At 37.6% G+C, this 24055-nt stretch overlaps 2 protein-coding genes across 4 annotated transcripts in view; both read left to right on the top strand.

Moving 5' to 3' along the window:
* Positions 1-24055, top strand: part of LOC108619742 (uncharacterized) — a 107965-nt gene that overhangs the window by 57471 nt on the left and 26439 nt on the right. The gene's annotated exons all lie outside the window — the stretch shown is intronic.
* The window catches only part of Rpn13R (Regulatory particle non-ATPase 13-related), a 12273-nt gene continuing 4626 nt past the window's right edge, over positions 16409-24055 (top strand). Inside the window, exon 1 of the mRNA XM_089474880.1 lies at positions 16409-24055. This exon is cut by the window's right edge and continues 4626 nt beyond it. Within this exon, the coding sequence (XP_089331006.1) occupies positions 19709-20365 (657 nt within the window). The 5' untranslated portion in view covers positions 16409-19708 and the 3' untranslated portion in view covers positions 20366-24055.

The following is a 24055-nucleotide window of genomic DNA, read 5'->3' as shown; positions in this document are numbered from 1 at the left end:
ATACACACGTAAATGTGCCTTTATCTCTGCCTGGCCCCCCCTCCACCTATCGGCTTTTCTATCCGTATTACGTTTAGTCATTGCATAATTGAAGAGTTGATATGAATTCAATAATTTGTGGGATTTCTTGTCTCTTATCTTGATGGCATGGAAATCATATAATTATTGGTTCATTATGTAAGAAATTGTGTAGCATTTGTCGGCCCGTGTGTGTGTGTGTGTGTGTGTATCGAAACAGATGGATAAAGAGTTACAGCGAAAGTGAGAGAGATAGAGGAAGTAAAAGAAAAAGAATGACAAAGTGAACCAAGTGGGGGAATAGAGAAGAAGGGATAGTTAAGGGAAAAGGAGAAGGAGAGAGAAAAGTTAGAGTAGAGACAAAAAAAAGGGGAAGAGAAAGAGATTGAAAAAGAACAATCATACATTGAGAGAGAAAGAAGGAAACAGAGAAAGAGAGGAAGAGAGAAAGATAGAGTTAGTAGAAAGAGAGGAGAAATGGAAAGAGAGCGCCAAAGAGAGAACGAGAGAGAGAGAGAGAGATCAGGTAAAGAGGTAAAAGAGAGAGAACGGGAGAGAGAGAGAGAGAGAGAGAGCAGAAAAAGAGAGGAGTGGCAAGAAGAAAGTGACAGTAGAGCGAGGGAGGGGAGAAATAGGCGAGAGCAAAGAAAGAAGTAAAGAAATTAGAAAGTAGAGAGACGAGAAAGTGAAGCAGAGATAGAGAAGAATACAGAGTGAATGATACATACAGAAGAAAAGAGAAAAATGGAAGGAGAAGGCGAGAGATATGGAGAGAAATGATATGGATGAATATAAAATATAATATAATATAAAATACAAATCGAATTCTTATGTCTATTCAAAACAAGACAGCAGCCTTAAGTCGAGCACTCGTCCATCCGTCATTATGTAATCTGCGCTTTACTTTACTTTACTATTCAATAAAATCATCAATCATATAAATGACTGTGAATTATTCTAATTTGCAATTTGCATTCGATAGAGCTCTCTAGAGGATATCTCTCTCTCTCTCTCTATATATATACTAGCTGGCCCGGCAAACGTTGCATTGCCCTCTATATTATTTCTAGGTAAAAAATTGTTGAAAGCTATGTTGTTCAGGTTGGGATACACTCTGATTAATTTATTAATCGGATTTTCATTAAAGCGCCTTGTAAAGGACATTCTTCGTTTTTTGGTCAGGTGCAAGAACAAATAATGCGGATGGTTTGCCAACACGTGAGCTTGCCACGTTCAATTGACCATGAGAAAAACACACATTTTCTAGATTGAGGCCACAAATAGTCAAAGATTGGCCCTGTGACTTGTTGATCGTCATGGCGAAGGCAAGACGAAGCGAGAATTCAAATAAATTCAAAGGGCATATCTTTTGAGATCATCGGAATCCTAGGAGTAAGAACTTCCTCATCTTTAAATTTTCCTTTGAGTATCGACGCGTGAATCACATTGCTCATCAGTTTTCTTATCACCAAACGCGTTCCATTGCACAGTTTTGGTTGGTTTAAATTTCTAAGCATGCAAATCATGGAGAATTGCTCTTTTCATAGCTGTGTTCATTTCTTGACGCCGGTCAAGTTGTCCTTCCATATTGCCCATGAAGTATATTTGCAAGAATTTTTGCTGTGCATCTTCAATAGGTTGCAATGATCCAATGCGATGGCAAATCTGGCCTTGAATCTTTAAATTCAAAGCCATAGTTATAGTTAGATTTACAAACACTTTTTACATAAATCTAACAAACTACATTATTCCAAAATTTTTTTATTTTTTATTTTTTTTTTATTTTGACAGTCATGGAAAATAACATTTTTAACGTAAATTACCTTAAATGTCGGATTATATCCGTTACCAATAATTTCCGCCCCAAATGAAGTCATTTGAAAACAGGCATTGTATTTTTGAGTGCTCGTTAGAAAATGTCGTGATTCTAGTGTTTCGCCGTAAAGCAGGGAACGCAATGCTCTGGTGGCGAGACCACTAATGGCAATGTCACTTTACCACTAAGGCAGCACAAACCGGGCGTTTCACCAGCAAACTTCAATGCGCCACAATGCTGGCAAACAACGTCCATTGGACCAATGCAAACTAAACGATTCAAGCTGTAATCAATGGTGCAATCATATCGAAACGCTGCTCGATTCAAATCAATCCTTGAACCATTTCTTATTGCCATTTCACGGGCTGCCTCTCTTTGAGAAGCACGAATTAAGGCCCTTCTTTGCTGGGTACTAACGCGGAGCCTTTCTCGGGCGATTTCTCGCTCTTCGTCAGATAATTGACTCGCGCTATTCCGTTGCCTAATTGCATTATGGGTCCGCCGGGAAAGATTAGATCTTCTAGGACGCGGCATTTTTATTAATAGTAATACTGCCCTCGCACAAAACCATATAAAACAATCGAGAAATATAAATATAAATAATTTACACAAATTTATGTTTGAGACAAACAAATACCTGAACTTTCGAGATATTTAGCTTTTGTAAAAGTCCAAAAATACAATTTTTAATAATTAACTTTTTTTTTTTAATTTCGAATTTTGAATTTTGAATTTTTTATTTATTTTTGATTGTTAGGTTTTAATCTTTTGATTTTTTTTTTAATTTTTGCAGATTTTTGATTTGAAATATTTATAAAGTTTAAAAGTCCGAAAATATAAAAAGCCAAAAATACACTTTTTAATAATTACCTTTTTTTTTTTAATTTCGAATTTTTAATTTTTAATTTATTTTTTGAACAGTCAGGTTTTAATCTTTTGATTTTTTGCAGATTTTTGATTTGAAATATTTTTCCTTTTGATTTGAAAATTTTTTTTTTTTTTTTTTTTTTTTTTTTTTTTTTTTTTTTTTTTTGAATAGTCAGGTCTGCTCGAGGTCAGGAGACCGTAGACTGACTGACTACATTTGTTTATTTACTTCTACACTATTGTCAAAACTGTCACTGTTACCAAGCCTACTGGGTATAAAAAAAATTTGAACATTTGGGGAAAAAACCGCGTTTTTCAAGTATTCGGCAAATTTTTTCAGTATTTTTAAGACCCTATACTAAACTCGTTGCGGAGACAAATCCAACAAATCAAAAACCATGAAAATTGGTTCAGCCCAAATCAAGTTATAAGCAGTCTTCACTTTTACACAACTTTCTTTTATATATATAGATTTCCCTATTCAGCATTGCCATTCCACAGCAGCTCTACAGCAATTAAAGCTGGCTTTGTTCAGCAATCGTTGCTCAAGCCCTCTTATCAGTTTCTCACTTGCAATTGCAATTTTTCAGCTAGCTAACCTGATTGCCGTTTCTCTTTGCTGTCGCTGTGCCGCGTCGCACTTATCACGGCTTTAATCGATGGCCAACACCTTGGGCAAACAACCAGTTGCCAACTAGCAAGACAGCAGCAGCAGCAGGAGCAGCAGCAGCAGCTTCTAACCACCACCTCGCACCGCCTGCCAGCACCGTCTGCCTTCAGCGAGTCGGCTAACAGCTGTGAGGCATTTCGCCTGCAGAGCTGTCGTTGTTTCTTTGTTGTCATTTCGTTTCATGTGATTTTGTTCTTTTTGTTATTTTGTTATTTTGTTTTTTTGTGTTACTTTTTTGTAAATTAGTTGCACAGCAAAGTAAATAATTAAAAAAGTTACACAAATTACTTAAGAAGGCGTCGCTGTTGGCGGGCCACGCCCACGCAGACAGAGCTTTTTAGTCGAGCACCCCAGGCAGGCAGCCGCCTCGAATTAGGTCTCAAGCATTAAGCATTTTGTGGCATTTTTTTTTGTTTTTTTGTTTTTTGCTCATTTTTGTTGTGGCTGTAATTAAATGATGTTTATTAAACTCGCATTGTTGTTGCTGCCTTTGATACTGTTTTTTTGATGATGATGTTGTTGTTGTTGTTGCTGTTGTCACTTGCATAAGCAAACAAACAAACGCTTGAGCTGTCGACGTCATCAACAGCAGCAGCGTTGCTGCGCATTTTGCGCCCACTTTAAACTTGAATCAGCGCCTCACAAAAGCCAGCAAAAGTTAAGTCACAACGACTAGCAGAATACCCTGTACGAATATTTTGAGTATATAAAATTCAAGCATATTCAAATTTATATACACGTGTGAGCGTGATTTCGCTCTATCTATGATTTGACTGAGTATATTAACAATCAGTGTTGAAAAACACTTGGGTAGTGCAGGAGAGCTCCACAGTGTAAAATACAGAGATCTATGTAAATGGTGTTAATAACATGTTTACCATACCTAAAAGCTCTCTTTTCAAGTTTTAAATCTCTAGTCAGAAATTTACCGAAAACCAGTGTTGTGTAACGCCTGTTCAAGTCTTATATAATAATATTCATGTACTTCCCATTTTCATATGATTCATTTTTCGTCAGTAGAGTGTATTAGAAGCTAGTTACATATAAAAATATGAAAACCAGTGTTGTTTAATGCTGCAAAAGCCTTGTAAATTATGTATAACGAGAGCCAAATAAAAAAATTGAGCTCACCTGCAAAATATAGCCAAATAAAAAAATTGAGCTCACCTGCAAAATATAGTTTCTTTATATACAAATATGGCAAAAGTCTGCTAAAAATCCGTTATCATATTCATTATCATAGAAGCCAGTGTTGTCTAACTACGTTGCATTGACTATGTCAGACTATTAGTAGTAAGAGCTCAATATATCTAACTTATTTAAGTTGCCCACTTGGTTTCAGCATTTAAATGGCAAGGCTTTAAATTAGGGTCATGCCAGCATGAGATAAGGCTGACGCCACCAGTGTTGCAAAAGGCAAATGAATGAGCGTGTAGAGCAAATATGCTGACGCTTGTTTAAAGGTCGCCAAGCGCTGACCGCATTGTTACATACCTTTTGCCAGTGTTGGCTAAGGGGAAAAATGCCAGCATAAAAAAAAAAAAAACAACGAGAGCAACGAAAAAATGAAATCAAAGCGCCAAAAACAACAACAACAGCAACAACGAGACACACAAACCACAAAAATGCCGCCAATGACTTTGACTTGGCATTGTTGTTGGCTCTTCTCTCTCCTTCTCTCTCTCTCTCTCTCTTTTCCTCACTCTCTGATGTTGCTGCTGCTGTCAAAGGCTTGCCAAAATTTACAACAACAACAACGAGAGGGGCACGCCTAACAGGCTTTGGTTAGCGCAAAGCGCCTAGCGTAAGGGATACGCAGGGGGGGGGGGGGGTAGGTGCCTGGCTGGGGCTTGGTATGGTCTGGGATCAGAGAATTGTTGTCTGCGTGTATTTGGGTTTTTTTGAGCACTGCCACGGGCACTGGCAACACATCCGCTTGCCCTTGCGGCACTTCCTGTCGTTTCCTTCCGCTGGCACACACTTACCCTTCCAGCTGACACACACACTTTAGGCTTCCTACCCACCCTTGGCTCTCTATCACCTTCACAGTGAACCCCTCCTCCTCCTACTCCTCCCGCTCTCCTGTCAGTGTGCTCCGCGTGTACCGAAAAACACGCATACCCAAACGCCAAACGCCGTCAGTTTATCTAACACGCACTCCAACTGCGCGTCTCTAATATGGCGCAACATTGTCTCGCTCCCTCTGTATGTACGTGTGTGCGTGTGTGTGTGTGAGAAAGAGAGAGAGAGAGAGAGAGAGAGAGACAACAACAACGACTTGCAACAACAATAGCAAACAACAATAGGGAACAATGCGAAAAAGGCTGGCCCCATCAGCAGCAGCTCAAGCGAAGGGGCGACTCTGGATGGGGCGGGGGGATGACATAGATCGAGGATAGATGCAAAAAAGGTTGCCCCAACAAGCAAAAAATACGTAAATTAACAAAACCTGCCGCCAATCATGACTGCGGGACTGACTACGTCAAGTTCTCATTGTTGTTGTTGTTGTTGTTATTGTTGTTGCCTCTCTCTGTGCGTGCGAGTGACTAAGCATATTGGTAGCTGAAGCCAGAATACACTTACTTCACCTTGAGTAGCGCACAGGAAGTGAACTTAAACGGGCTCTGCCTGAGGTTAAGGCATATGAGAACTTGGCCTAAACTACAAATTCGATTCACATATAAGAGTAGTAGACCGATGGAGAGAAAGATAAATAGATAAAAGGAAAAAGTGAGCAAAAGATGAATAATTAGGCAGCTAGATGGAGAAGTAGATGAACAGAAAATAGAAGGGAAGGTAGTAATGGATGAATATCAAGGGACAACTACATGGACGATAAATGGGCAGAAATGAAAAAAAGAAAGAATGCTGGAAACTAAGTATATCCGTATATATGTGAGGTAGAAATAAATCGACAAATAGAAAGATATCGATAAATAAAACGATACATACAGTTAGAAATCTATGTAGATGGCAGATAGCTTGGAAATATCAAATAATGGAGGCATAAGGAAATAGAAGAATGAACAAAATAATTTGCTAAAAATGTAAAGTTAGTTATCTAGGTAGATATATAGATAAACAAGGATAGAAAATGTATCGATAATCAAAATGAGCACAGATATATACACAGAAAGAACAAAAAATTGTTGAATATATAAAGATACTGATAATTATCTCTAGTTAGATATATCGATGGAATAGGCAAGATAAATCATCATAGATGTATGTAAATATTCAGGTAAAGGTATGTACCATATGATTATTACATATGGATTTATAAAGAGAAATGAAATATATATATACAGTAGATTTCGATAATTCGAAATGGCAAGGGGATCAGTTTTTTCGATGTACACAGAAATTCCAATTATCGAGAATTATTGAGAACGAATTTCTTTCGAGGGTATAGATTCTTTTTTTTTTATTTATTGGGATTTTTGATTTAGCGGGGTGGAAATTATAGAGTGTATATATAAATATACACAGAGAGAGAGAGGTAGATATCATTATAGAACTATAGCTATAAAAAACATTCTATGACATTTTAGCTACGATATCTTTGAAATAGAATCTGATACTCAAACTTATTCTCTAATCTCACATAAATTGGAGTATTTGGCTGTATATCTGTAAAGATATTCAAAGAGCTGAAATTCTCGAATTTTCATTTAAGTTAATTTGGCATTCGATTATAATAAAAAAATGACTTATTTTCAGCACATTCTGCACTCTCTACGCCCTACTCTCTTAAAGGATCCTTCGACCTCACTCACTTCCTTTTCAAGCCTCAAGCATTTGTCCTTCACTTTTTCTTCTCTTCATAGATATTCAAGAAGTGACCTTCTATATCTCTGTATTCTAGGACATTTCTCACAACATTTTGTTGTTGTTGTTAAGCTACGTAAAAAGTCACTCGATAAGCTCACTCGATTAACTAAAACTCTTGTTGCATCGCCGCAACAAAGTGGATTTTGCGTGCAAAGTGCAACAAGCTGCTGCTGCTGCTGCAAAAAAAAAAAAAATAAAAATAGTGAGTGAGCAAAGACAGAGGGAAAAACTCGCATTTGCCATGCAGCAACAAGCTAAATTGCCGCAAGCGATCAGCCACACACACACACACCCACACACACACACACACTCAAACACCCAGAGAGGCAGAACTGTTACAACGTCAGCGTTTTGTCACGCTCTGCAGTTGCTGGCAGTGCAAAGTGCTGTAGATTTGTATGTGCCACAAGCCCTTTTTGCGCTCTGTTAAATTTATAAATCATATCAAGTGCTGCCTTGACAAACAGTCAAAGCGTCATACTTTTTAGATAAGTTGCACAATTACCGCACCGAGCGTGGCTCAGCTATTTGCTGTGACAAAAAAAGAAGAAGTTGCGCTTGACGTAGCTTCGTGCATTTAAGGCTGCATTGCTTATTGATAAGTTCATGTTTCTCGCTAATTAAAGTTTCTCGCTTATGAAACTCTGAATACTCTCGCAAGTTCTGTCTGCAATTGCCTTTTGCCTTTCGCTGAGTTCGAGTTTGGCCTATTTCAACCCGAGCTAAGTCATTTAAAGCTTCTCGCTTTATTGACAACTTGCTGCAGAGTTCAGTTAATTGAAGTTTCCCACCGAATAGATAAGTTACTAGGTAAGTCGCTCAACTTGCAGTTGCGCATTGAGATGCTCTAACTTGTGTTTAATCACTTCAAGTTTCTCGCTTCATGCATAACTTGTTGCTCCCCGGTTGAACTAATTAAGGCTTCTCGCTGGGCAAATAAATAAGTTAATGCTGCTAAATTCGACTTGGGCTCGAATTTGTTGTTGTTTACTTTTTAGCTTTCTTTCGATATTCATAGCTTTTTGTTGGCTTCAGCAAACTGAATTTGCTTTCTGAATAGATCAGTTTCGATATATTTTTCTCGAGTTTGCCTTCAACTCGACTTAGTGAAGTTTCTCACCTTTCAGATAAGTTGACAAATTCAGACTTTAGCATAGAGAAAACTTGACAATTCACGATAGGAATATCAAGATTTGCATTTTTTGAAACTTTCAGCCTCTTGTTCAGCCCTGAATGGAAAGTTCAAGTAAATAAAGCGAGCGTACGCTCAGATAAGTTGTCTAACTGCATTTGATCAAAGGGCTTGCCTTGTTTTATCTTAAAGCGGTTTCGTTTAGTTACTAAGGGTATTTGAGTTTGGCAACACTTGCTGGCATTTTCTCTTTTATGTGGTCTGCCTTTTGCTGTTTTGCTTCCTTTTCATTCTCATTTTCATTTTCATTTTCATTTTGGTTTTGGTTTTCGTTTCGTTTCGTTTCTTTGTGTGCGCTGCTTTGACAGACGCCTCTCTAAACAAGCGCGCGAGCTCGCACGCACACAAAGCCAACGGGACTGAAAATTGAAAAGCAGACTTTGTGTGTGTGAATGTGTATGTGTGCGTGGGCCATTGCGTGTGCAGGAAAATTAGTTCAGGCAATGGGGCGCATTTTTGAAATTCATAAACTTACCGGTTACGTGGGTTACCTCGCTTTGTGTTAAGCAGTCGTTAAACACATATATATATGTATATGTATGTGTGTGTGGGTTTTGTATTGTTGCATGCTAAGTATGTGTTAATATGTAGTTGACTCTGCGAACCAATTTAATTGGCCTGTCTGGCCCATCTCTGGGCCTCTCCCTTGTGTACCTAGAAATAAAGCAACACAAAAAAAAAAAAAAAAAAACAAGGAGCAGCAGAATCAGAAGAAAATTACTGAAAATGTAACCAAACAGAGCGCAATCAACTTCATGCCTATGAATTAATGACGCGCGCAACGCTGCGTATGAGTAATGCGTGCATATGCTCTACCTTCCCCTCTCTCTTTCTCTCTCTCTCTCTCCCTCCATCTATATGTTGCTGTCGAGCAAGTCCACATTTGCGTTGATGATGATTAAATACCCTTTGCAGAAATAAGAGCGTTACAGACGAGCTTCACATCCCATGGATAGTTCCCATAGGAACCATATAATATAGTCGTCCAATTAGGCACGACTTTCAGATGAGTGATACGTAAAGGGGTTGACGTTTGATTTAAGCTGTTTTGGAGGAAAACAAAGCTGAAACAAACTCCAAGAGAAACTTTGTTTGAGATTACGATATACGATGTTCACATACGATATAAGTTCTAGACAAATTACTCAGTTGATATGGGATGTAGGTTTACGATATAATATATATTACAATATAAGTGAGAGAAAATTATTATTGATGTAGGGTTACGATATCATTTAATGTATACTATTGTATGTCAATATCAATGTCGTATATTTAGAGCTACGATATAAGTGAGACACATTATTCTGGTATAGATGAAAATAGCTCTTTATATACGTATGTAATATTAAGTGGAAACAAATATTTGATAGATCGAGAAAATATACATATAAATCGAGAATGCTTTCCTTAGATTCATATACGAAATGCAGCTACGATATTAAACTATATCGTAACCTCATATCTTCCATCTACAGTTATGATATGAATATGAGAGATAACATGTCTATTTAGAAAGTAACGGTATAATATCACACCAATTGTTAATGCTGATTGACAATATTCATATATGATGGGCTTTATATAACGACGACATCGCTTAAGCTTAACATGGGGTATACACTGTAGCCGAATCGTGTTAAATGGTCTGGCAACGCCTTGACAAGGAGCGTTAAGAAATTTCACATTTGCTCAACAAAAAGACATAAAACAAAAAGTGAAAGAAACGAGAAGAGTGAGTGAAGCAAATTAACTGCGAAGTGCAGCTGGAAGGAAAAAACCAATTAAGTAAATTGGAAAATTGAGTGCAAACCCGACTGCGCAATGCTCTACAATGCAATGGCAAAGACAAACAAGGCAAACAAGGGAAGGAAGACATCGATAATAGTTTCATGTTGCAAGTGAGAAATGGCTCTGGAGTTGCAACACCGGTTCGAGCATTACGCTAACAGTAAAATGCATAGCTATTTAAATTACTAACTATATTTGAGAACATAATACATATTATATATATAGTAAATTTGTGCATTGAAACAATATATAAATTTACGGCTGACTGCATGCATTAAATGCATTTAGCTATGCATCCAGCTGGCATTGCTGGGAAATTTTATTGATTTTGCAATTTCTATTTGCCATCTTAATTAGATTGAGCAATGCAATTATTTATTGTAAAATACGAGAGTTCATATTGAACAGGCAACAAATGATTCTTACCCAACGACTACACAGTCCCCACCCCCTCCCCCTGCCTTTAATGTGCTGGGGTGGCATGGAGTGTGGCCAATCGTTGGAATGCTCATAATCTTATTAGACATTTAATCAGCTCTTACCTAAGCCTTAAGTATGCCCAACTGTAAATATATCTGTATGTATATATAGCTAACTGTATGTAACATTATATAAGGCATTGCTGCTATTGAAATTTGTATTCCATTGTTCAATGAACTTTGCATAACTTAAAGAGCGATTTTTCTTATACAATTCATAATATGATTGAAGGCGATTATCTAGCTATTATAGAGATACGTAGGTTGAATATAATTGTATATATATTCTATATATATAAAAGAAAGTTGTGTAAAAGTGAAGACTGCTTATAACTTGATTTGGGCTGAACCAATTTTCATGGTTTTTGATTTGTTGGATTTGTCTCCGCAACGAGTTTAGTATAGGGTCTTAAAAATACTGAAAAAATTTGCCGAATACTTGAAAAACGCGGTTTTTTCCCCAAATGTTCAAATTTTTTTTATACCCAGTAGGCTTGGTAACAGTGACAGTTTTGACAATAGTGTAGAAGTAAATAAACAAATGTAGTCAGTCAGTCTACGGTCTCCTGACCTCGAGCAGACCTGACTATTCAAAAAAAAAAAAAAAAAAAAAAAAAAAAAAAAAAAATTTTCAAATCAAAAGGAAAAATATTTCAAATCAAAAATCTGCAAAAATCAAAAGATTAAAACCTGACTGTTCAAAAAATAAATAAAAAATTAAAAATTCGAAATTAAAAAAAAAAAAAAGGTAATTATTAAAAAGTGTATTTTTGGCTTTTTATATTTTCGGACTTTTAAACTTTATAAATATTTCAAATCAAAAATCTGCAAAAATTACAAAAAAAATCAAAAGATTAAAACCTAACAATCAAAAATAAATAAAAAATTCAAAATTCAAAATTCGAAATTAAAAAAAAAAAAGTTAATTATTAAAAATTGTATTTTTGGACTTTTACAAAAGCTAAATATCTCGAAAGTTCAGGTATTTGTTTGTCTCAAACATAAATTTGTGTAAATTATTTATATTTATATTTCTCGATTGTTTTATATGGTTTTGTGCGAGGGCAGTATTACTATTAATAAAAATGCCGCGTCCTAGAAGATCTAATCTTTCCCGGCGGACCCATAATGCAATTAGGCAACGGAATAGCGCGAGTCAATTATCTGACGAAGAGCGAGAAATCGCCCGAGAAAGGCTCCGCGTTAGTACCCAGGGAAGAAGGGCCTTAATTCGTGCTTCTCAAAGAGAGGCAGCCCGTGAAATGGCAATAAGAAATGGTTCAAGGATTGATTTGAATCGAGCAGCGTTTCGATATGATTGCACCATTGATTACAGCTTGAATCGTTTAGTTTGCATTGGTCCAATGGACGTTGTTTGCTAGCATTGTGGCGCATTGAAGTTTGCTGGTGAAACGCCCGGTTTGTGCTGCCTTAGTGGTAAAGTGACATTGCCATTAGCGGTCACCATAGCCATTGCGTTCCCTGCTTTATGGCGAAACACTAGAATCACGACATTTTCTAGCGAACACTCAAAAATACAATGCCTGTTTCCAAATGACATAATTTGGGGCGGAAAATATTGGAGACGGATATTTAAGGTAATTTACGTTAAAAATTTTATTTTCTATGACTGCCAAAAAAAAATTTTGAATAATGTAGTTTGTTAGATTTCTGTAAAAAGTGTTTGTAAATATAACTATAACTATGGCTTTGAATTTAAAGATTCAAGGCCAGATTTGCCATCGCATTGGATCATTGCAACCTATTGAAGATGCACAGCAAAAATTCTTGCAAATATACTTCATGGGCAATATGGAAGAACAACTTGACCAGCGTCAAGAAATGAACACAGCTATGAAAAGAGCAATTCTCCAAGATTTGCCTGCTTAGAAATTTAAACCAACCAAAACTGTGCAATGGAACGCGTTTGGTGATAAGAAAACTGATGAGCAATGTGATTCACGCGTCGATACTCAAAGGAAAATTTAAAGATGAGGAAGTTCTTATTCCTAGGATTCCGATGAGCTCAACAGATATGCCCTTTGAATTTAAACGAATTCAATTCCCGCTTCGTCTTGCCTTCGCCATGACGATCAACAAGTCACAGGGCCAATCTTTGACTATTTGTGGCCTCAATCTAGAAAATGCGTGTTTTTCTCATGGTCAATTGTACGTGGCATGCTCACGTGTTGGCAAACGATCCGCATTATTTGTTCTTGCACCCCAAGGTGCTTGAATGAAAATCCGATTAATAAATTTATCAGTGTATCCCAGCCTGAACAACATAGCTTTCAACAATTTTTTACCTAGAAATAATATAGAGGGCAATGCAACGTTTGCCGGGCCAGCTAGTATGATATATATATATATATATATATATATATATATATACAGTAGAATCTGGCTATATTAACATATATGAGTAATCGTATATGATTATAGCGTCTTCCGCATATAACGACGATCCCTTGAGCGTCGCTATAACCGGATTTACCTGTCTATAAGATTTACTCAAAAGGAATTATATTGGCTTACTTCAGGTTTTTACTCATGTGACTGTGCTTTAAAAATTTACACAGAAGTGATTTCACTTCCAATTGGAATTTTTTTTGAGATACAGTGAAGCCATTTTCATTATACATAATTTAATAATGATTTCACCATTGCATTTCATGCAATATGAAAGGCTACCTTTATTATTATATACATATGTATGTATGGAAATGTTATTTAATTTATTTTTTTTATATGCATTTATGTATATATATTGCTGTATATATGTTTGTATGAATATTTGCGCTATCAAGTTGTCACTCATTAAAAGATTTTTTACTTTAATCAAAGCTGAAATATTGCAATTTCAATTGAAATTGCTTTCCTTTGATCAACTGAAGAGCTGCCAATCAGTATTATAGTGCTTTATTCATGTTGTAACTGAAGAGTCGAGTCGAGTGGGTGAGTGAGACAGAGAGAGTAAGAGAGAGAGAGAGACTGAATGAGTATTTCAATGCATGAAATTATATTCACACAGATATGCAATCATAATGGCATAATAAATACGTTGCAAACACTTCATTAATACTACACACACACACGCACACACACACTCTCTCATGTAAACAGATTTCATAAATGTATATCACTGTGAACTGTAAGCGAAAATGCAATTTTAAGTCTATACAATTGCACCTCTCACACAGCTGCACACACACATACACACACACACACACCTGACGTTACCTTCCTGATAAAAGTTACCTCAGGTGATTTGCGAGCCCAGCAAACTTATAAATACATATAAATGTATAATGATATATTAAATATATGAATGCTTCCAGCACTTACCCAGCCTTATGAAATTCTCCTGCATCTCTCCATCACTCGCGCTGTCCAGCTCAAGGAGGTCACTTGAAATTACAAATTCATTTGAATTGTGGAGCTGCGCTGCTCCGCTGCTCCGTTGTTTGAGAGCAAACAATTTAATTTCTTTCTCTCTGTCAATTTGTTGATATTTCATTCCTGAATGTGCAGAATGTGTTCTCCGCCACGCTTACTTAGATTGTATTGCGCGTCCTGTAGCTACTGGGCTGCTAAATCAGGGTTGCTATGAGAATACTGCCATTTTGCAACACTGCCTGTGTAGAGCTGAGCTCAGTTGGCGTTGTTATCTTGACGCTGGTAATGAGTCAAAGCGTAGGAGTAAGCTTAAGTGAAAGAAAAGAGAAGCAGACTGATTAAGTGGAACTAGGTAGAGCTGATTTCAGTAGTCAACAAAAGTGAAGAGAACATCGATTCCCAGTCGACTTTTTTCCAGTTTATTAGGAAGCACCAGTGCATAATTTTAATCTATTTCTCAGTTGATAAGTAATTAAATAAACCACCGCTTATATGTATAAAAAGTGATTTTTAGTATAATCATAAAATTCTTTAACTCTTTTTATCTATGCTCACATTATCTATCTATTCCTTGAGTCGTTGTCAACTGTTTCTATTCCTTGCTAGTTCCTCCATTGTCTTTATTAGCCACTAGTTAAATACGCCCATCCAGTGTCAATTTATCCACTTGAATATTGCCATATTGCTAAACTGACAAATCATAAATATATGTTTTATAATCAATTTACACGCACAATGTTGGAAGCATCCTTTTCGTAATAATAAAAAATGGCTTGTGCCAAAATAAACTAAAATTTGCATAGCTCACACACATACACTTAAATAAACAGTTGTGTGTGTGTGTGTGTTTACCCCTTTTTCGGTGCTCTGTTTGCTTTAGCCAACGGAAATTTATTGATACTCAGCGCACAAAAAACAAAACACATGAAATGGGAAAGGAACAGCTACAAAAAGTGTAGCCTAAGTGCTCTAATTGGCAGTGCCCAGCTAGGGAATACCCTGTCAGCTCAGCAGTTATGCTATGGATTATTGATCGATTTCCTAGTGATTTGTTATCGATTATTTTAAGCTAAGCTGTAACATTCATGTAGAAATACGAGAAAGTGTGTTCATCAAAATAGTAGTATTTCTAGTGGTATTACTACTATTTTTATGGGTGGTAGAATAGTAGTTACACTATTTTTAGAAAAAGTTTTACTGAAAGTATTATTATTAATTTTAGGAACAATATTATTGGTAGTACTACTACTATTTTAGGAAAAGTATTACTACTATTTTTAGGAACAATATTACTGAGAGTATTACTACTATTTTTAGGGAAAGTACTACTGGTAGTACTACAACTATTTTTAGGAAAAGCTTTTCGAAAAGTATTACTACTATTTTTAGGGAAAGTACTACTGGTAGTACTACAACTATTTTTAGGAAAAGCTTTTCGAAAAGTATTACTACTATTTTTAGGAAAAGTATTTCTGTTAGGACTATTACTACTTATAAGAAAAATATTACTGGTAGTACTACTACTATTGTTAGGAAAAGTATTACTGGTAGTACTACTACTATTTTTAGGAAAAGTATTTCTCAAAGTATTACTACTACTTTTACTGGTAGTACTACTACTATTTTCAGGAAAAGTATTACTGGTAGTACTACTACTATTTTTAGGAAAAGTATTTCTCAAAGTATTACTACTATTTTTACTGGTAGTACTACGACTTTATTCAGGAAAAGTATTACTGAAAGAATTACTACTATTTTTAGGAACAATATTACTGGTAGTATTACTACTGCTTATGGGAAAAGTATTACTGGTAGTACTACTACTATTTTTAGGAAAAGTATTTCTCAAAGTATTACTACTACTTTTACTGGTAGTACTACTACTATTTTCAGGAAAAGTATTACTGGTAGTACTACTACTATTTTTAGGAAAAGTATTTCTCAAAGTATTACTACTATTTTTACTGGTAGTACTACGACTTTATTCAGGAAAAGTATTACTGAAAGAATTACTACTATTTTTAGGAACAACTACTATTTTTATGAGCAGCCGCATTCATAGAAATAGTAGTAGTACCCCTACTATTCTTATGAGCACAGCTGAATATACAGCCTATTACGTATTCCCCTTATATGTAGTCAAGCACGCCCTCTTGTGCCTCACATTTACAGGGTATACACAAACAAAATATCAACAATAAGAAATGCCTTGTGCAAAAAACTGTGGCAATATTTGGCTGTGCGAAACGGCGCACAGGTAGGTTCGCCCAAATATGGCTTCACGGTGTGTGTAGATAGGTGGACGGTGGACGGTGGGTGGTGGTTGGTGGGCGGTGGGCGGTGGGCGGTGGGCGTTGAAGAGGTTGCGGAAGGCGTGGGCACGGGCGTGGCTAACGCTATTTTATGGCCAAGAGTCGCAATTGTGTGCGTTAAAGCATTTGTCAACAAAACGTTGGCAATTTAACAATTTGAGCTCCCAGCTCGCAGCTACCAGCACCGTGTGCCATTGACTTTCATCTGCTGCTTCACTTTCTTGTTGTTGTTTTTTTCATCATTTTTTTTTTTATAGTTCTTGATTTTATTTACTATTTGTTCATGTGTTTAGCTAGTACTCTGGGGTGGCTCCGGGTGGCTACGGGTGGCAACTGTAAATTGCGTTCGCTGCTGTTGTTGTTGCTTAAGAAATTGGCTTTATTATACTCATTCACGAAAGTGAATCAGTATATTGGTTTTGTGCAATGTCCGTCTTGCTGTCCGTCCGTCTGTCCGTCTGTCCGTCTGTCCGTCCGTCCGTCTGTCCGTCTGTCCGTCTGTCCGTATGAACGCAATCTATTTCGGCGCTATTGAAGCTAGAGACTTGAAATTTGGAACACATACTCGTGTATATCTCCGATTTATAAAGTGTTAAAATTTTCCCGATCCGCCCCCTAGGGGCGTGGCAAATCGGAAAATGCATTTTCCGATATACCAGAAATCATGTTTGTTGAAGAGCTAGAAAGCTGAAACTTGGTATGTAGGTCCGCGTTGACCACCCAAGATCACGAGCTATGGCGGATATATCTACGCCCATTGGGGGCGTGGCAAATCGGATAAAACTGTATCTCCTAAAGTTGTAAACCTAGAATGCTGAAATTTTGCACGTCAGCTAATGGTATGATTCTATAAAGTCTGAACATAAATTATAAGTCTACGCCCGTTGGGGGCGTGGCAAATCGGACCTGAAGATATAGTGATTTTTTAAATTCTCCTATATTTTGGACACTATTGATGGCAGAGACCTCAAATTTTGTATATATACTCGGACTGATCACCCAAGACCAAAAAGTTTTGTCGGATATATGTCCGCCCACAGGGGGCGTGGCAAACCGCAAAAGTTGATATCTCCTAAAGTATAATAGCTAGAAGCTTCAAATTTGGATAGTTGAGTTACTGGTAGCCTCCTCTATCGATTCCCCAAAAATAATTTTTACGCCTCTTTGGGGGCGTGGCATATCGAAAAATACCCTGTAATTTTCACATTTTTTTAGGGTAAGCATTCAAACTTTGCAGTTAGGGTAACGTTATCTCTTTCTAAAAACTGACCAAAAATGAGGTGTCTACGTCCAGTTGGGGCGTGGCAAATCGGAAAAACCTGTATATTCTACAGTATTAGAACGAAACTTAACTACTAAATTGTTGATGGGATGTGAATGAGTATTCCGCAGTCGGTAACGCCCGACTGCAACGTTCTTACTTGTTTTTATTGGCATTCAAGCAGGTGACTCGCTACTGCTCTGGCACTTCACCTGCTCCCCTCGCTCTGTCGCTGTCTCTGTCTTTTTGGATGTCGTCTCGTGTCGATTGCGACAACTTCGTTATGCTGTTTTATTTTGCCGTTGCCTGTTCCATGAAATACATACAGATATATGTATTATGTATATATGTATATATTTATATAGATGTCTGTGTGTGTGTGTGTGTGTGTACAGGAAAAAAGCTTTATTTCCTCGCTCGCAGCGAAGTCTTTCCATTTTCATTTCCCGCTCGCTTCTTGGCCGGGGCGTGTGTATTTGCTCACGTAATTCCCTAATTAAATACTTAAATTGTAATTGCTTTCGAACATTTCATGACACCAGCTCTGCCCGAGTAGCCCGCCGTAGCTGAAATCCAGTTGCCGCCTGCTGCCTGCCTCTGCCGTTATGTGGCTCCAGCTTCGGCTCTGGCTCTGGCTCTGGCTGTGGCTACGGCTACGGCTACGGCTCCGGCTCCGACTCAACTTGGGTCCGGGCATCATTAAAACGCGCACAGGTAGCACCAGGTAGCACACACACACACACACACACAGGGGGACATATGCTATATGGCTTGTTATACACATGGTGTATACGTAGTTACATCTTAATGATGCAGTAGACACACACACACACACACACACACACACACACACACACACACACACACACACACACACATGCACAGGCTGATGAGTGTGTGTATTTTATATGGTTTCAGCTTGCAGCGGCAAAGGAGAACATAAAAAACATTCAAGCGAAAAGCAATAACTTTGCTCTGCCACAGATTAAAGACTCTATATATTAGATATATAATCCTGATAGCTAAAAGATGTAGTGTTATATAGTCAGATAAGCGTGGCTTATCGATTGACTGACAAATTTGCATTTTATGTTTAGAAATCTCTTTAAAGCATATTTTTTCATATAGAAAATCAATATTTGTATGGCCTAAAACATAAGTTCATCATTTATCGATAACATGCAGCTAGGCTCGTGTGTGCTATAATCAGGCATACTTAGCTGCCTAACCATTTATTTTCGATATGTATCACACTGATTACTTTATGTTATCGATATGTAAATCGATAGCTGTGTTCATTGCGAAAAGTGTTTTTACTGCTTACCTCTTATAACACTTGCTTCTGGCTATCTGAAGTGTCTCCGGCATTATCTCACCTGCTCTGTCTATCCCATTCTCTCTCCCTTTCTCTTTATCGCTCTCCTGCTCTCTCTGTCGCTCTTTTTGCTGTGGTTTGCGATGCACGTTAAGCTATATAAGTCATCACTTTAATTTAATTGTGCGCAGCTAAGCTGGCCGCACTTACGACCTGCCGCGACACGCCCTCCGTCGCGTAACACGCCCCAATCAAACACACACACACACTCACACACACGGCGATTGCACGTGGCTTTTGTATTGTACATATGCTGACCATGTTCTGGCCATGTTCCGGCCACGTTTTTATGTGCTTTTAAGTGCGCAATTAAAGGTCAATTGCAGTCGAAGGTGGCCCAGAAGTATGCTATAAACTCGCACAGACAAAAACTCTAGCACCCACACACACACACACACACACACACATAGACATCAAAGTAGGCTTCTAATTGATATTTGAGCAGCTGGCCTGATATTTCACAGTCTGTAAGCATTTGTCGGCCGGGTACGAACAATTGACTGCAAAAAGCAGAAAAAAAAAAACAAAACAGAAACAAAAAAAAAAAAATAAGTAAAATAAAAAAGGTGAAAAAATCCAGTTTTCAAATTCATCTAAATTTTTCGTACTAAGAAGTACGTACCAGCACATAAGCACCCACATAGACACACTGGATGCAAATGAGAATCATTATGTCTATACACATCCGCTTCAAGTTGTTATGGTAGATCAGGCAATACAAGCGGATCACGCCGATATAGTTGCGAACGTTTTCGAACCACCTAATCCAACGGATAATCGAATAGGACCTGTTGCCAATCTTCCCTACAATCCAAATGGAGAGAATTCCACGAGTGAGCCGAATGAGCAGCTCAATGAGAAGGAGCCCGAGCCGGAACCAAAAGAGACGGATGTGCAGAGCTATGCTGGAACTGAGAGCATATCGAGCATTAGCACTGGACGCGAACATGGACTACTTCTTCCGCCCACAAAAGTTAACCAAGAGCACTTGCTGGAGTTCAAAGCGGGTCGCATGAATTTGATCGACAAGCAGGTGAAGCCCGATGTACGGCATGGCATGATCTATTTGCATTTCGATGCCAATGAACATTTACACTTCTGCTGGAAAGACCGTCATGCGAAATATCCAGAGCTGGACATTATCACTGAGCCGGGCAATCTCGAGTTTCTACATGTCGAGTCCTGTAAAACCGGCCGCATCTATGTGCTCAAATATAAGAATACGATTGATCGATATTTTTTCTGGATGCAAGATCCGCACCATGAGCTCGACTCGAACATCTGTTCGCGTGTCAATGATCTGCTTCAATATGGCAAGCCAATGAACGAAAGTAGCTCGGACAGCTCTCGCCTCTAATAGTTTTACATACGGCCGATACTTTTAGCTAAATGATACGATTTTACAACACACACATTTATGTAATTTGGTATGTTTTATAATAATGCCAGCTAATGGCATTTACAAACATTTATATGGAAATTTTCTGCGACAAAAGTTTGACAAACTTTCAATAAACGGTCCTGAAATGACAATTCGACATTTTGGTACTAGCTTGAGAAAATCGATAAACAGCTTCGAGTACAATATCGATAGCTAAAGTGTATATAGGCTGGTATTTAATCAAATTTGGTTTCTTAAATTTCTGCTGATAAACTTCAGGCAAAACGTTGAAAGTTTTTGTTTGATGCATATTCGAAAAATGCAAGTCAAAACTTTTTGCCCATAGGAAAACTTTTTGAAGCTTCAACTACAAATTTCTTCTTTTTTTTTTTTTTTGAGGCAGAACAAAAGGAAAAAACATTTCTGTTGTCCTTAAAACTATGTTAGAAAGACAAAGAGCGAGTGAGAGATAGAGAGAGAGAGAGAGAGAGAGAGTAAAAAATTGCAATAACTGCCTGATAGCTCACTCACTCTACCCCCTCCCCGGCTGCTGTCCGCCAGTCTCGCCAAGCGCAAAAGAAGTTACGAAGATAAATGAGATGGCATAAGTTAGACGACAAGTCGAGCAGAGGACGTGCAAAGCAGCAACCGACTAAAAAAATAAAACACTTAAAATTGATATAAAAGACACCAAATGGCAGTATGAGAAAAAGAACAAACGGATGGGCATACTAGACATTAAGATATCCCATGCTAGAGAGGAGAACATATACAAATGTAATAGAAATTATATCAAATTTGTTTAGCTAATTGTGAAATTGTTTTAATGAGAATAGAAGAAGCAAACATACCAAGTTTTATATTTCTAGCTTTTACAGTGCCCCAGTGCGATGGGTTAATATCTAATATGTAAAATTATAATTGAGTTCTCTATGTCACTTCCCATCTGACCACACCTAAGTAGTGCCCACACCAAAAATTGTCTTCATAGCTTCCATAGATCCCGAGTTCTGGTAGATTATACTTACGGAAACCGTATGAAACACAAAATTAAGTATAATAGTAATTTGATGACGGTTTTATAGAGTTTCTTTTGCCACGCATTGCCTAACTAAAGTTAAATATTCTTAGTTTAAGCAGCAAAGGTCAGGAATTTCAAATGATTTCTTGTTATCTAGTATAGATCGCGAGTTCAATGGGTTAATTTATGATTGATATGAAACTTTATTGCACTTACTGCCTGGTAATGTATAAAATTCTTCAGCTTATGTTTCAAATGCCTCAAATACCAAATTTACCATGTCTAACTCGTTTAGTTATCGAGTTCAATGGGTCCCTGGAGGACTATCGGTAGCACCTGCTGCCACTGCCATTAGACATTGATGGCCATGCAGGGTATACGCATATAAAAAGGGAATTTCTGGTACTGAAATTGTAAAATAGTTGTAAAGTGCACGTAAGCCAAAGGGTTCTGGGCGTAAAACGAGGTTAAGTGCGGCAGCGGGAGGCGTGGCATGCGCCCAGGCATGCGACAGCAGCTATGTAAAAAACTAAATTTTCAATTTTTTTTTTTGTTTTTGTTTTTGTTTGGTGCATTTTTTGTTGTTTTTGTTTGCTTGCATCATTTGCGCGCGCTTTTTGCGCTTTGCTTTCAATTGGTTTTTGGTTTTCGTTGTTGTTGTTGTTGTTTTTGCTTTTTTTATTGTTTTCTTTTATATGGTGGCAAAATGAAACTAAGTGAGTGGAAGTTTTGAGTTGAGGTGGCCGGAACAAGGGACTGGGACTGGGGCTGGGGCGGGGACGGGGGCTGGGGCTGGGCTGCTGGTGAAGTCGGCAAATTGTGATAAAAAACGTGCGCTGTCTAAAGTGCTGGAAAATGCGAAAATGCGCGCCAAGCTAAACAAACAAAAATTTTTGTGCATGCCAAAAAAGGAAAAGAACGAGATGAGTCGAGTACGTTGAAATTGTTGCATAATGAAAGGGCATGAAGTGCACACACTCAGACAGAGAGAGGGAGATAGAGCGAGAGAGAGAGAGAGGCAGGGAGTCGGATACACATGTGTGCATGTGTGTGTGTGTGTGTCATTGCCTTGGGGCGTTTTCTCTGTCATTTACAACATTGGCAAATTTAAACGCATTATTAGTTGTAATTGAGTGTGTGTATGTGTGTGTGTTTCTATCTCCCTCTCTGTCAGCCTCACTCTATCTCCCTCGATTTCCCTCTCTGAGGCTGAGCCTTGGCAAGTTCTGCAGATATTTGAAGCGTTGAGCATTTTGGCCAAGTGCCAAATTTTGCAGCTGGGCCAATTTAGGCCCAATTGCATGCAATATGGGCGTGGCACACAATCAATCAACCAAACTAGTCATTTAGTCAGTTGTCAATCATAAGCTGCTGCTGTTGCGACGTGGCTCGAGCAGACGTTGGTTTAATTGCTTCTTTGACTTCTGATTGCCTTATTAAAATGAACTAGTTCTTGGGTGAATTGGAATTTCTTTATTTTGAACTGGTTCATATGACAGGTGTTAGTAACTGTGTATTAGAAAAGTGAACTATTCAAGTGGTTTATGTAGTGATGTACGCTTTAGCTTTGCTCTGCTGCTGCCTACTGGAGTAATAGTAGTAGTAGTAGTAGTAGTAGTAGTAGTAGTAGTAGTAGTAGTAGTAGTAGTAGTAGTAGTAGTAGTAGTAGTAGTAGTAGTAGTAGTAGTACTAGCAGTATAGGTAGTAGTAGCAATCTTAGTAGTAGTACTAGCAGTATAGGTAGTAGCAGTATTTGTAGTAATAGTTGTAATAGCAGTAGCAAGAATAGTAGTAGTAGTGATAGCAGTAGCAAGAATAGTATTAGTAGTATTTGTGGAATAGTAGTAGTGGTAGTAGTAGAAGAAATAGTACTACTAGAATAGTAGTAGTAGTAGAAGTAGTAGTAGTAGAAATAGTAGTAGTGGTAGTAGTAGAAGTAGTAGTAGTAGAAATAGTAGTAGTGGTAGTAGTAGAAGTAGTAGTAGTAGAAATAGTAGTAGTGGTAGTAGTAGAAGTAGTAGTAGTAGAAATAGTAGTAGTGGTAGTAGTAGAAGTAGTAGTACTAGAAATAGTAGTAGTGGTAGTAGTAAGAGTATTAGTATTAGTAGTAGAAATAGTAGTAGTGATAGCAGAAATAGTAGTAGTAGTGGATATAGTAGTAGTGATAGTAGCAGAGATTGTAGTAGTGATAGTAGCAAGAGTAGTAGTAGTAGAAATAGTAGTAGTGATAGTAGCAAGAGTAGTAGTTTTAGTAGTAGCACTAGTAGTGGTAGTAGTAGTTGCCGCAAGATTTTAAGTTGCAAAAGTAGTAACAGTAGATATAGTAGTACTAAGTAGCAATAGTAATAGAGGTGGTGGCAGTGGTATAATTAGTAGCAGTATTAGTAGTAGTATAAGTAGTAGTAGTAGTAGTAGCATTATTAGTAGTGAGCTAGCAAGAGATCTGCTCGAGCTAGAGAGCTAATAGCCAGAGAATTCGCTGGAATATGAATTAGAAATATGCCCAAATCAATATTATCTATATATTTTACTTATATCTAGTAAATTCTTTCTAAATGAACCAGTTCAATTCTCCAGCTCAGCTTGAGTGTTGCTCTTGCTGCTGGCCAAGTCTTGTCCAGCTTTTGATTATTATTCTCATTTGA

The sequence above is a fragment of the Drosophila arizonae genome, chromosome X (genome assembly GCF_054131065.1).
Source record: "Drosophila arizonae isolate 15081-1271.41 chromosome X, UAZ_ARI_1.0, whole genome shotgun sequence".
Lineage (NCBI taxonomy): Eukaryota > Metazoa > Arthropoda > Insecta > Diptera > Drosophilidae > Drosophila > Drosophila arizonae.
This window is presented reverse-complemented; position numbering and strand designations above follow the sequence as displayed.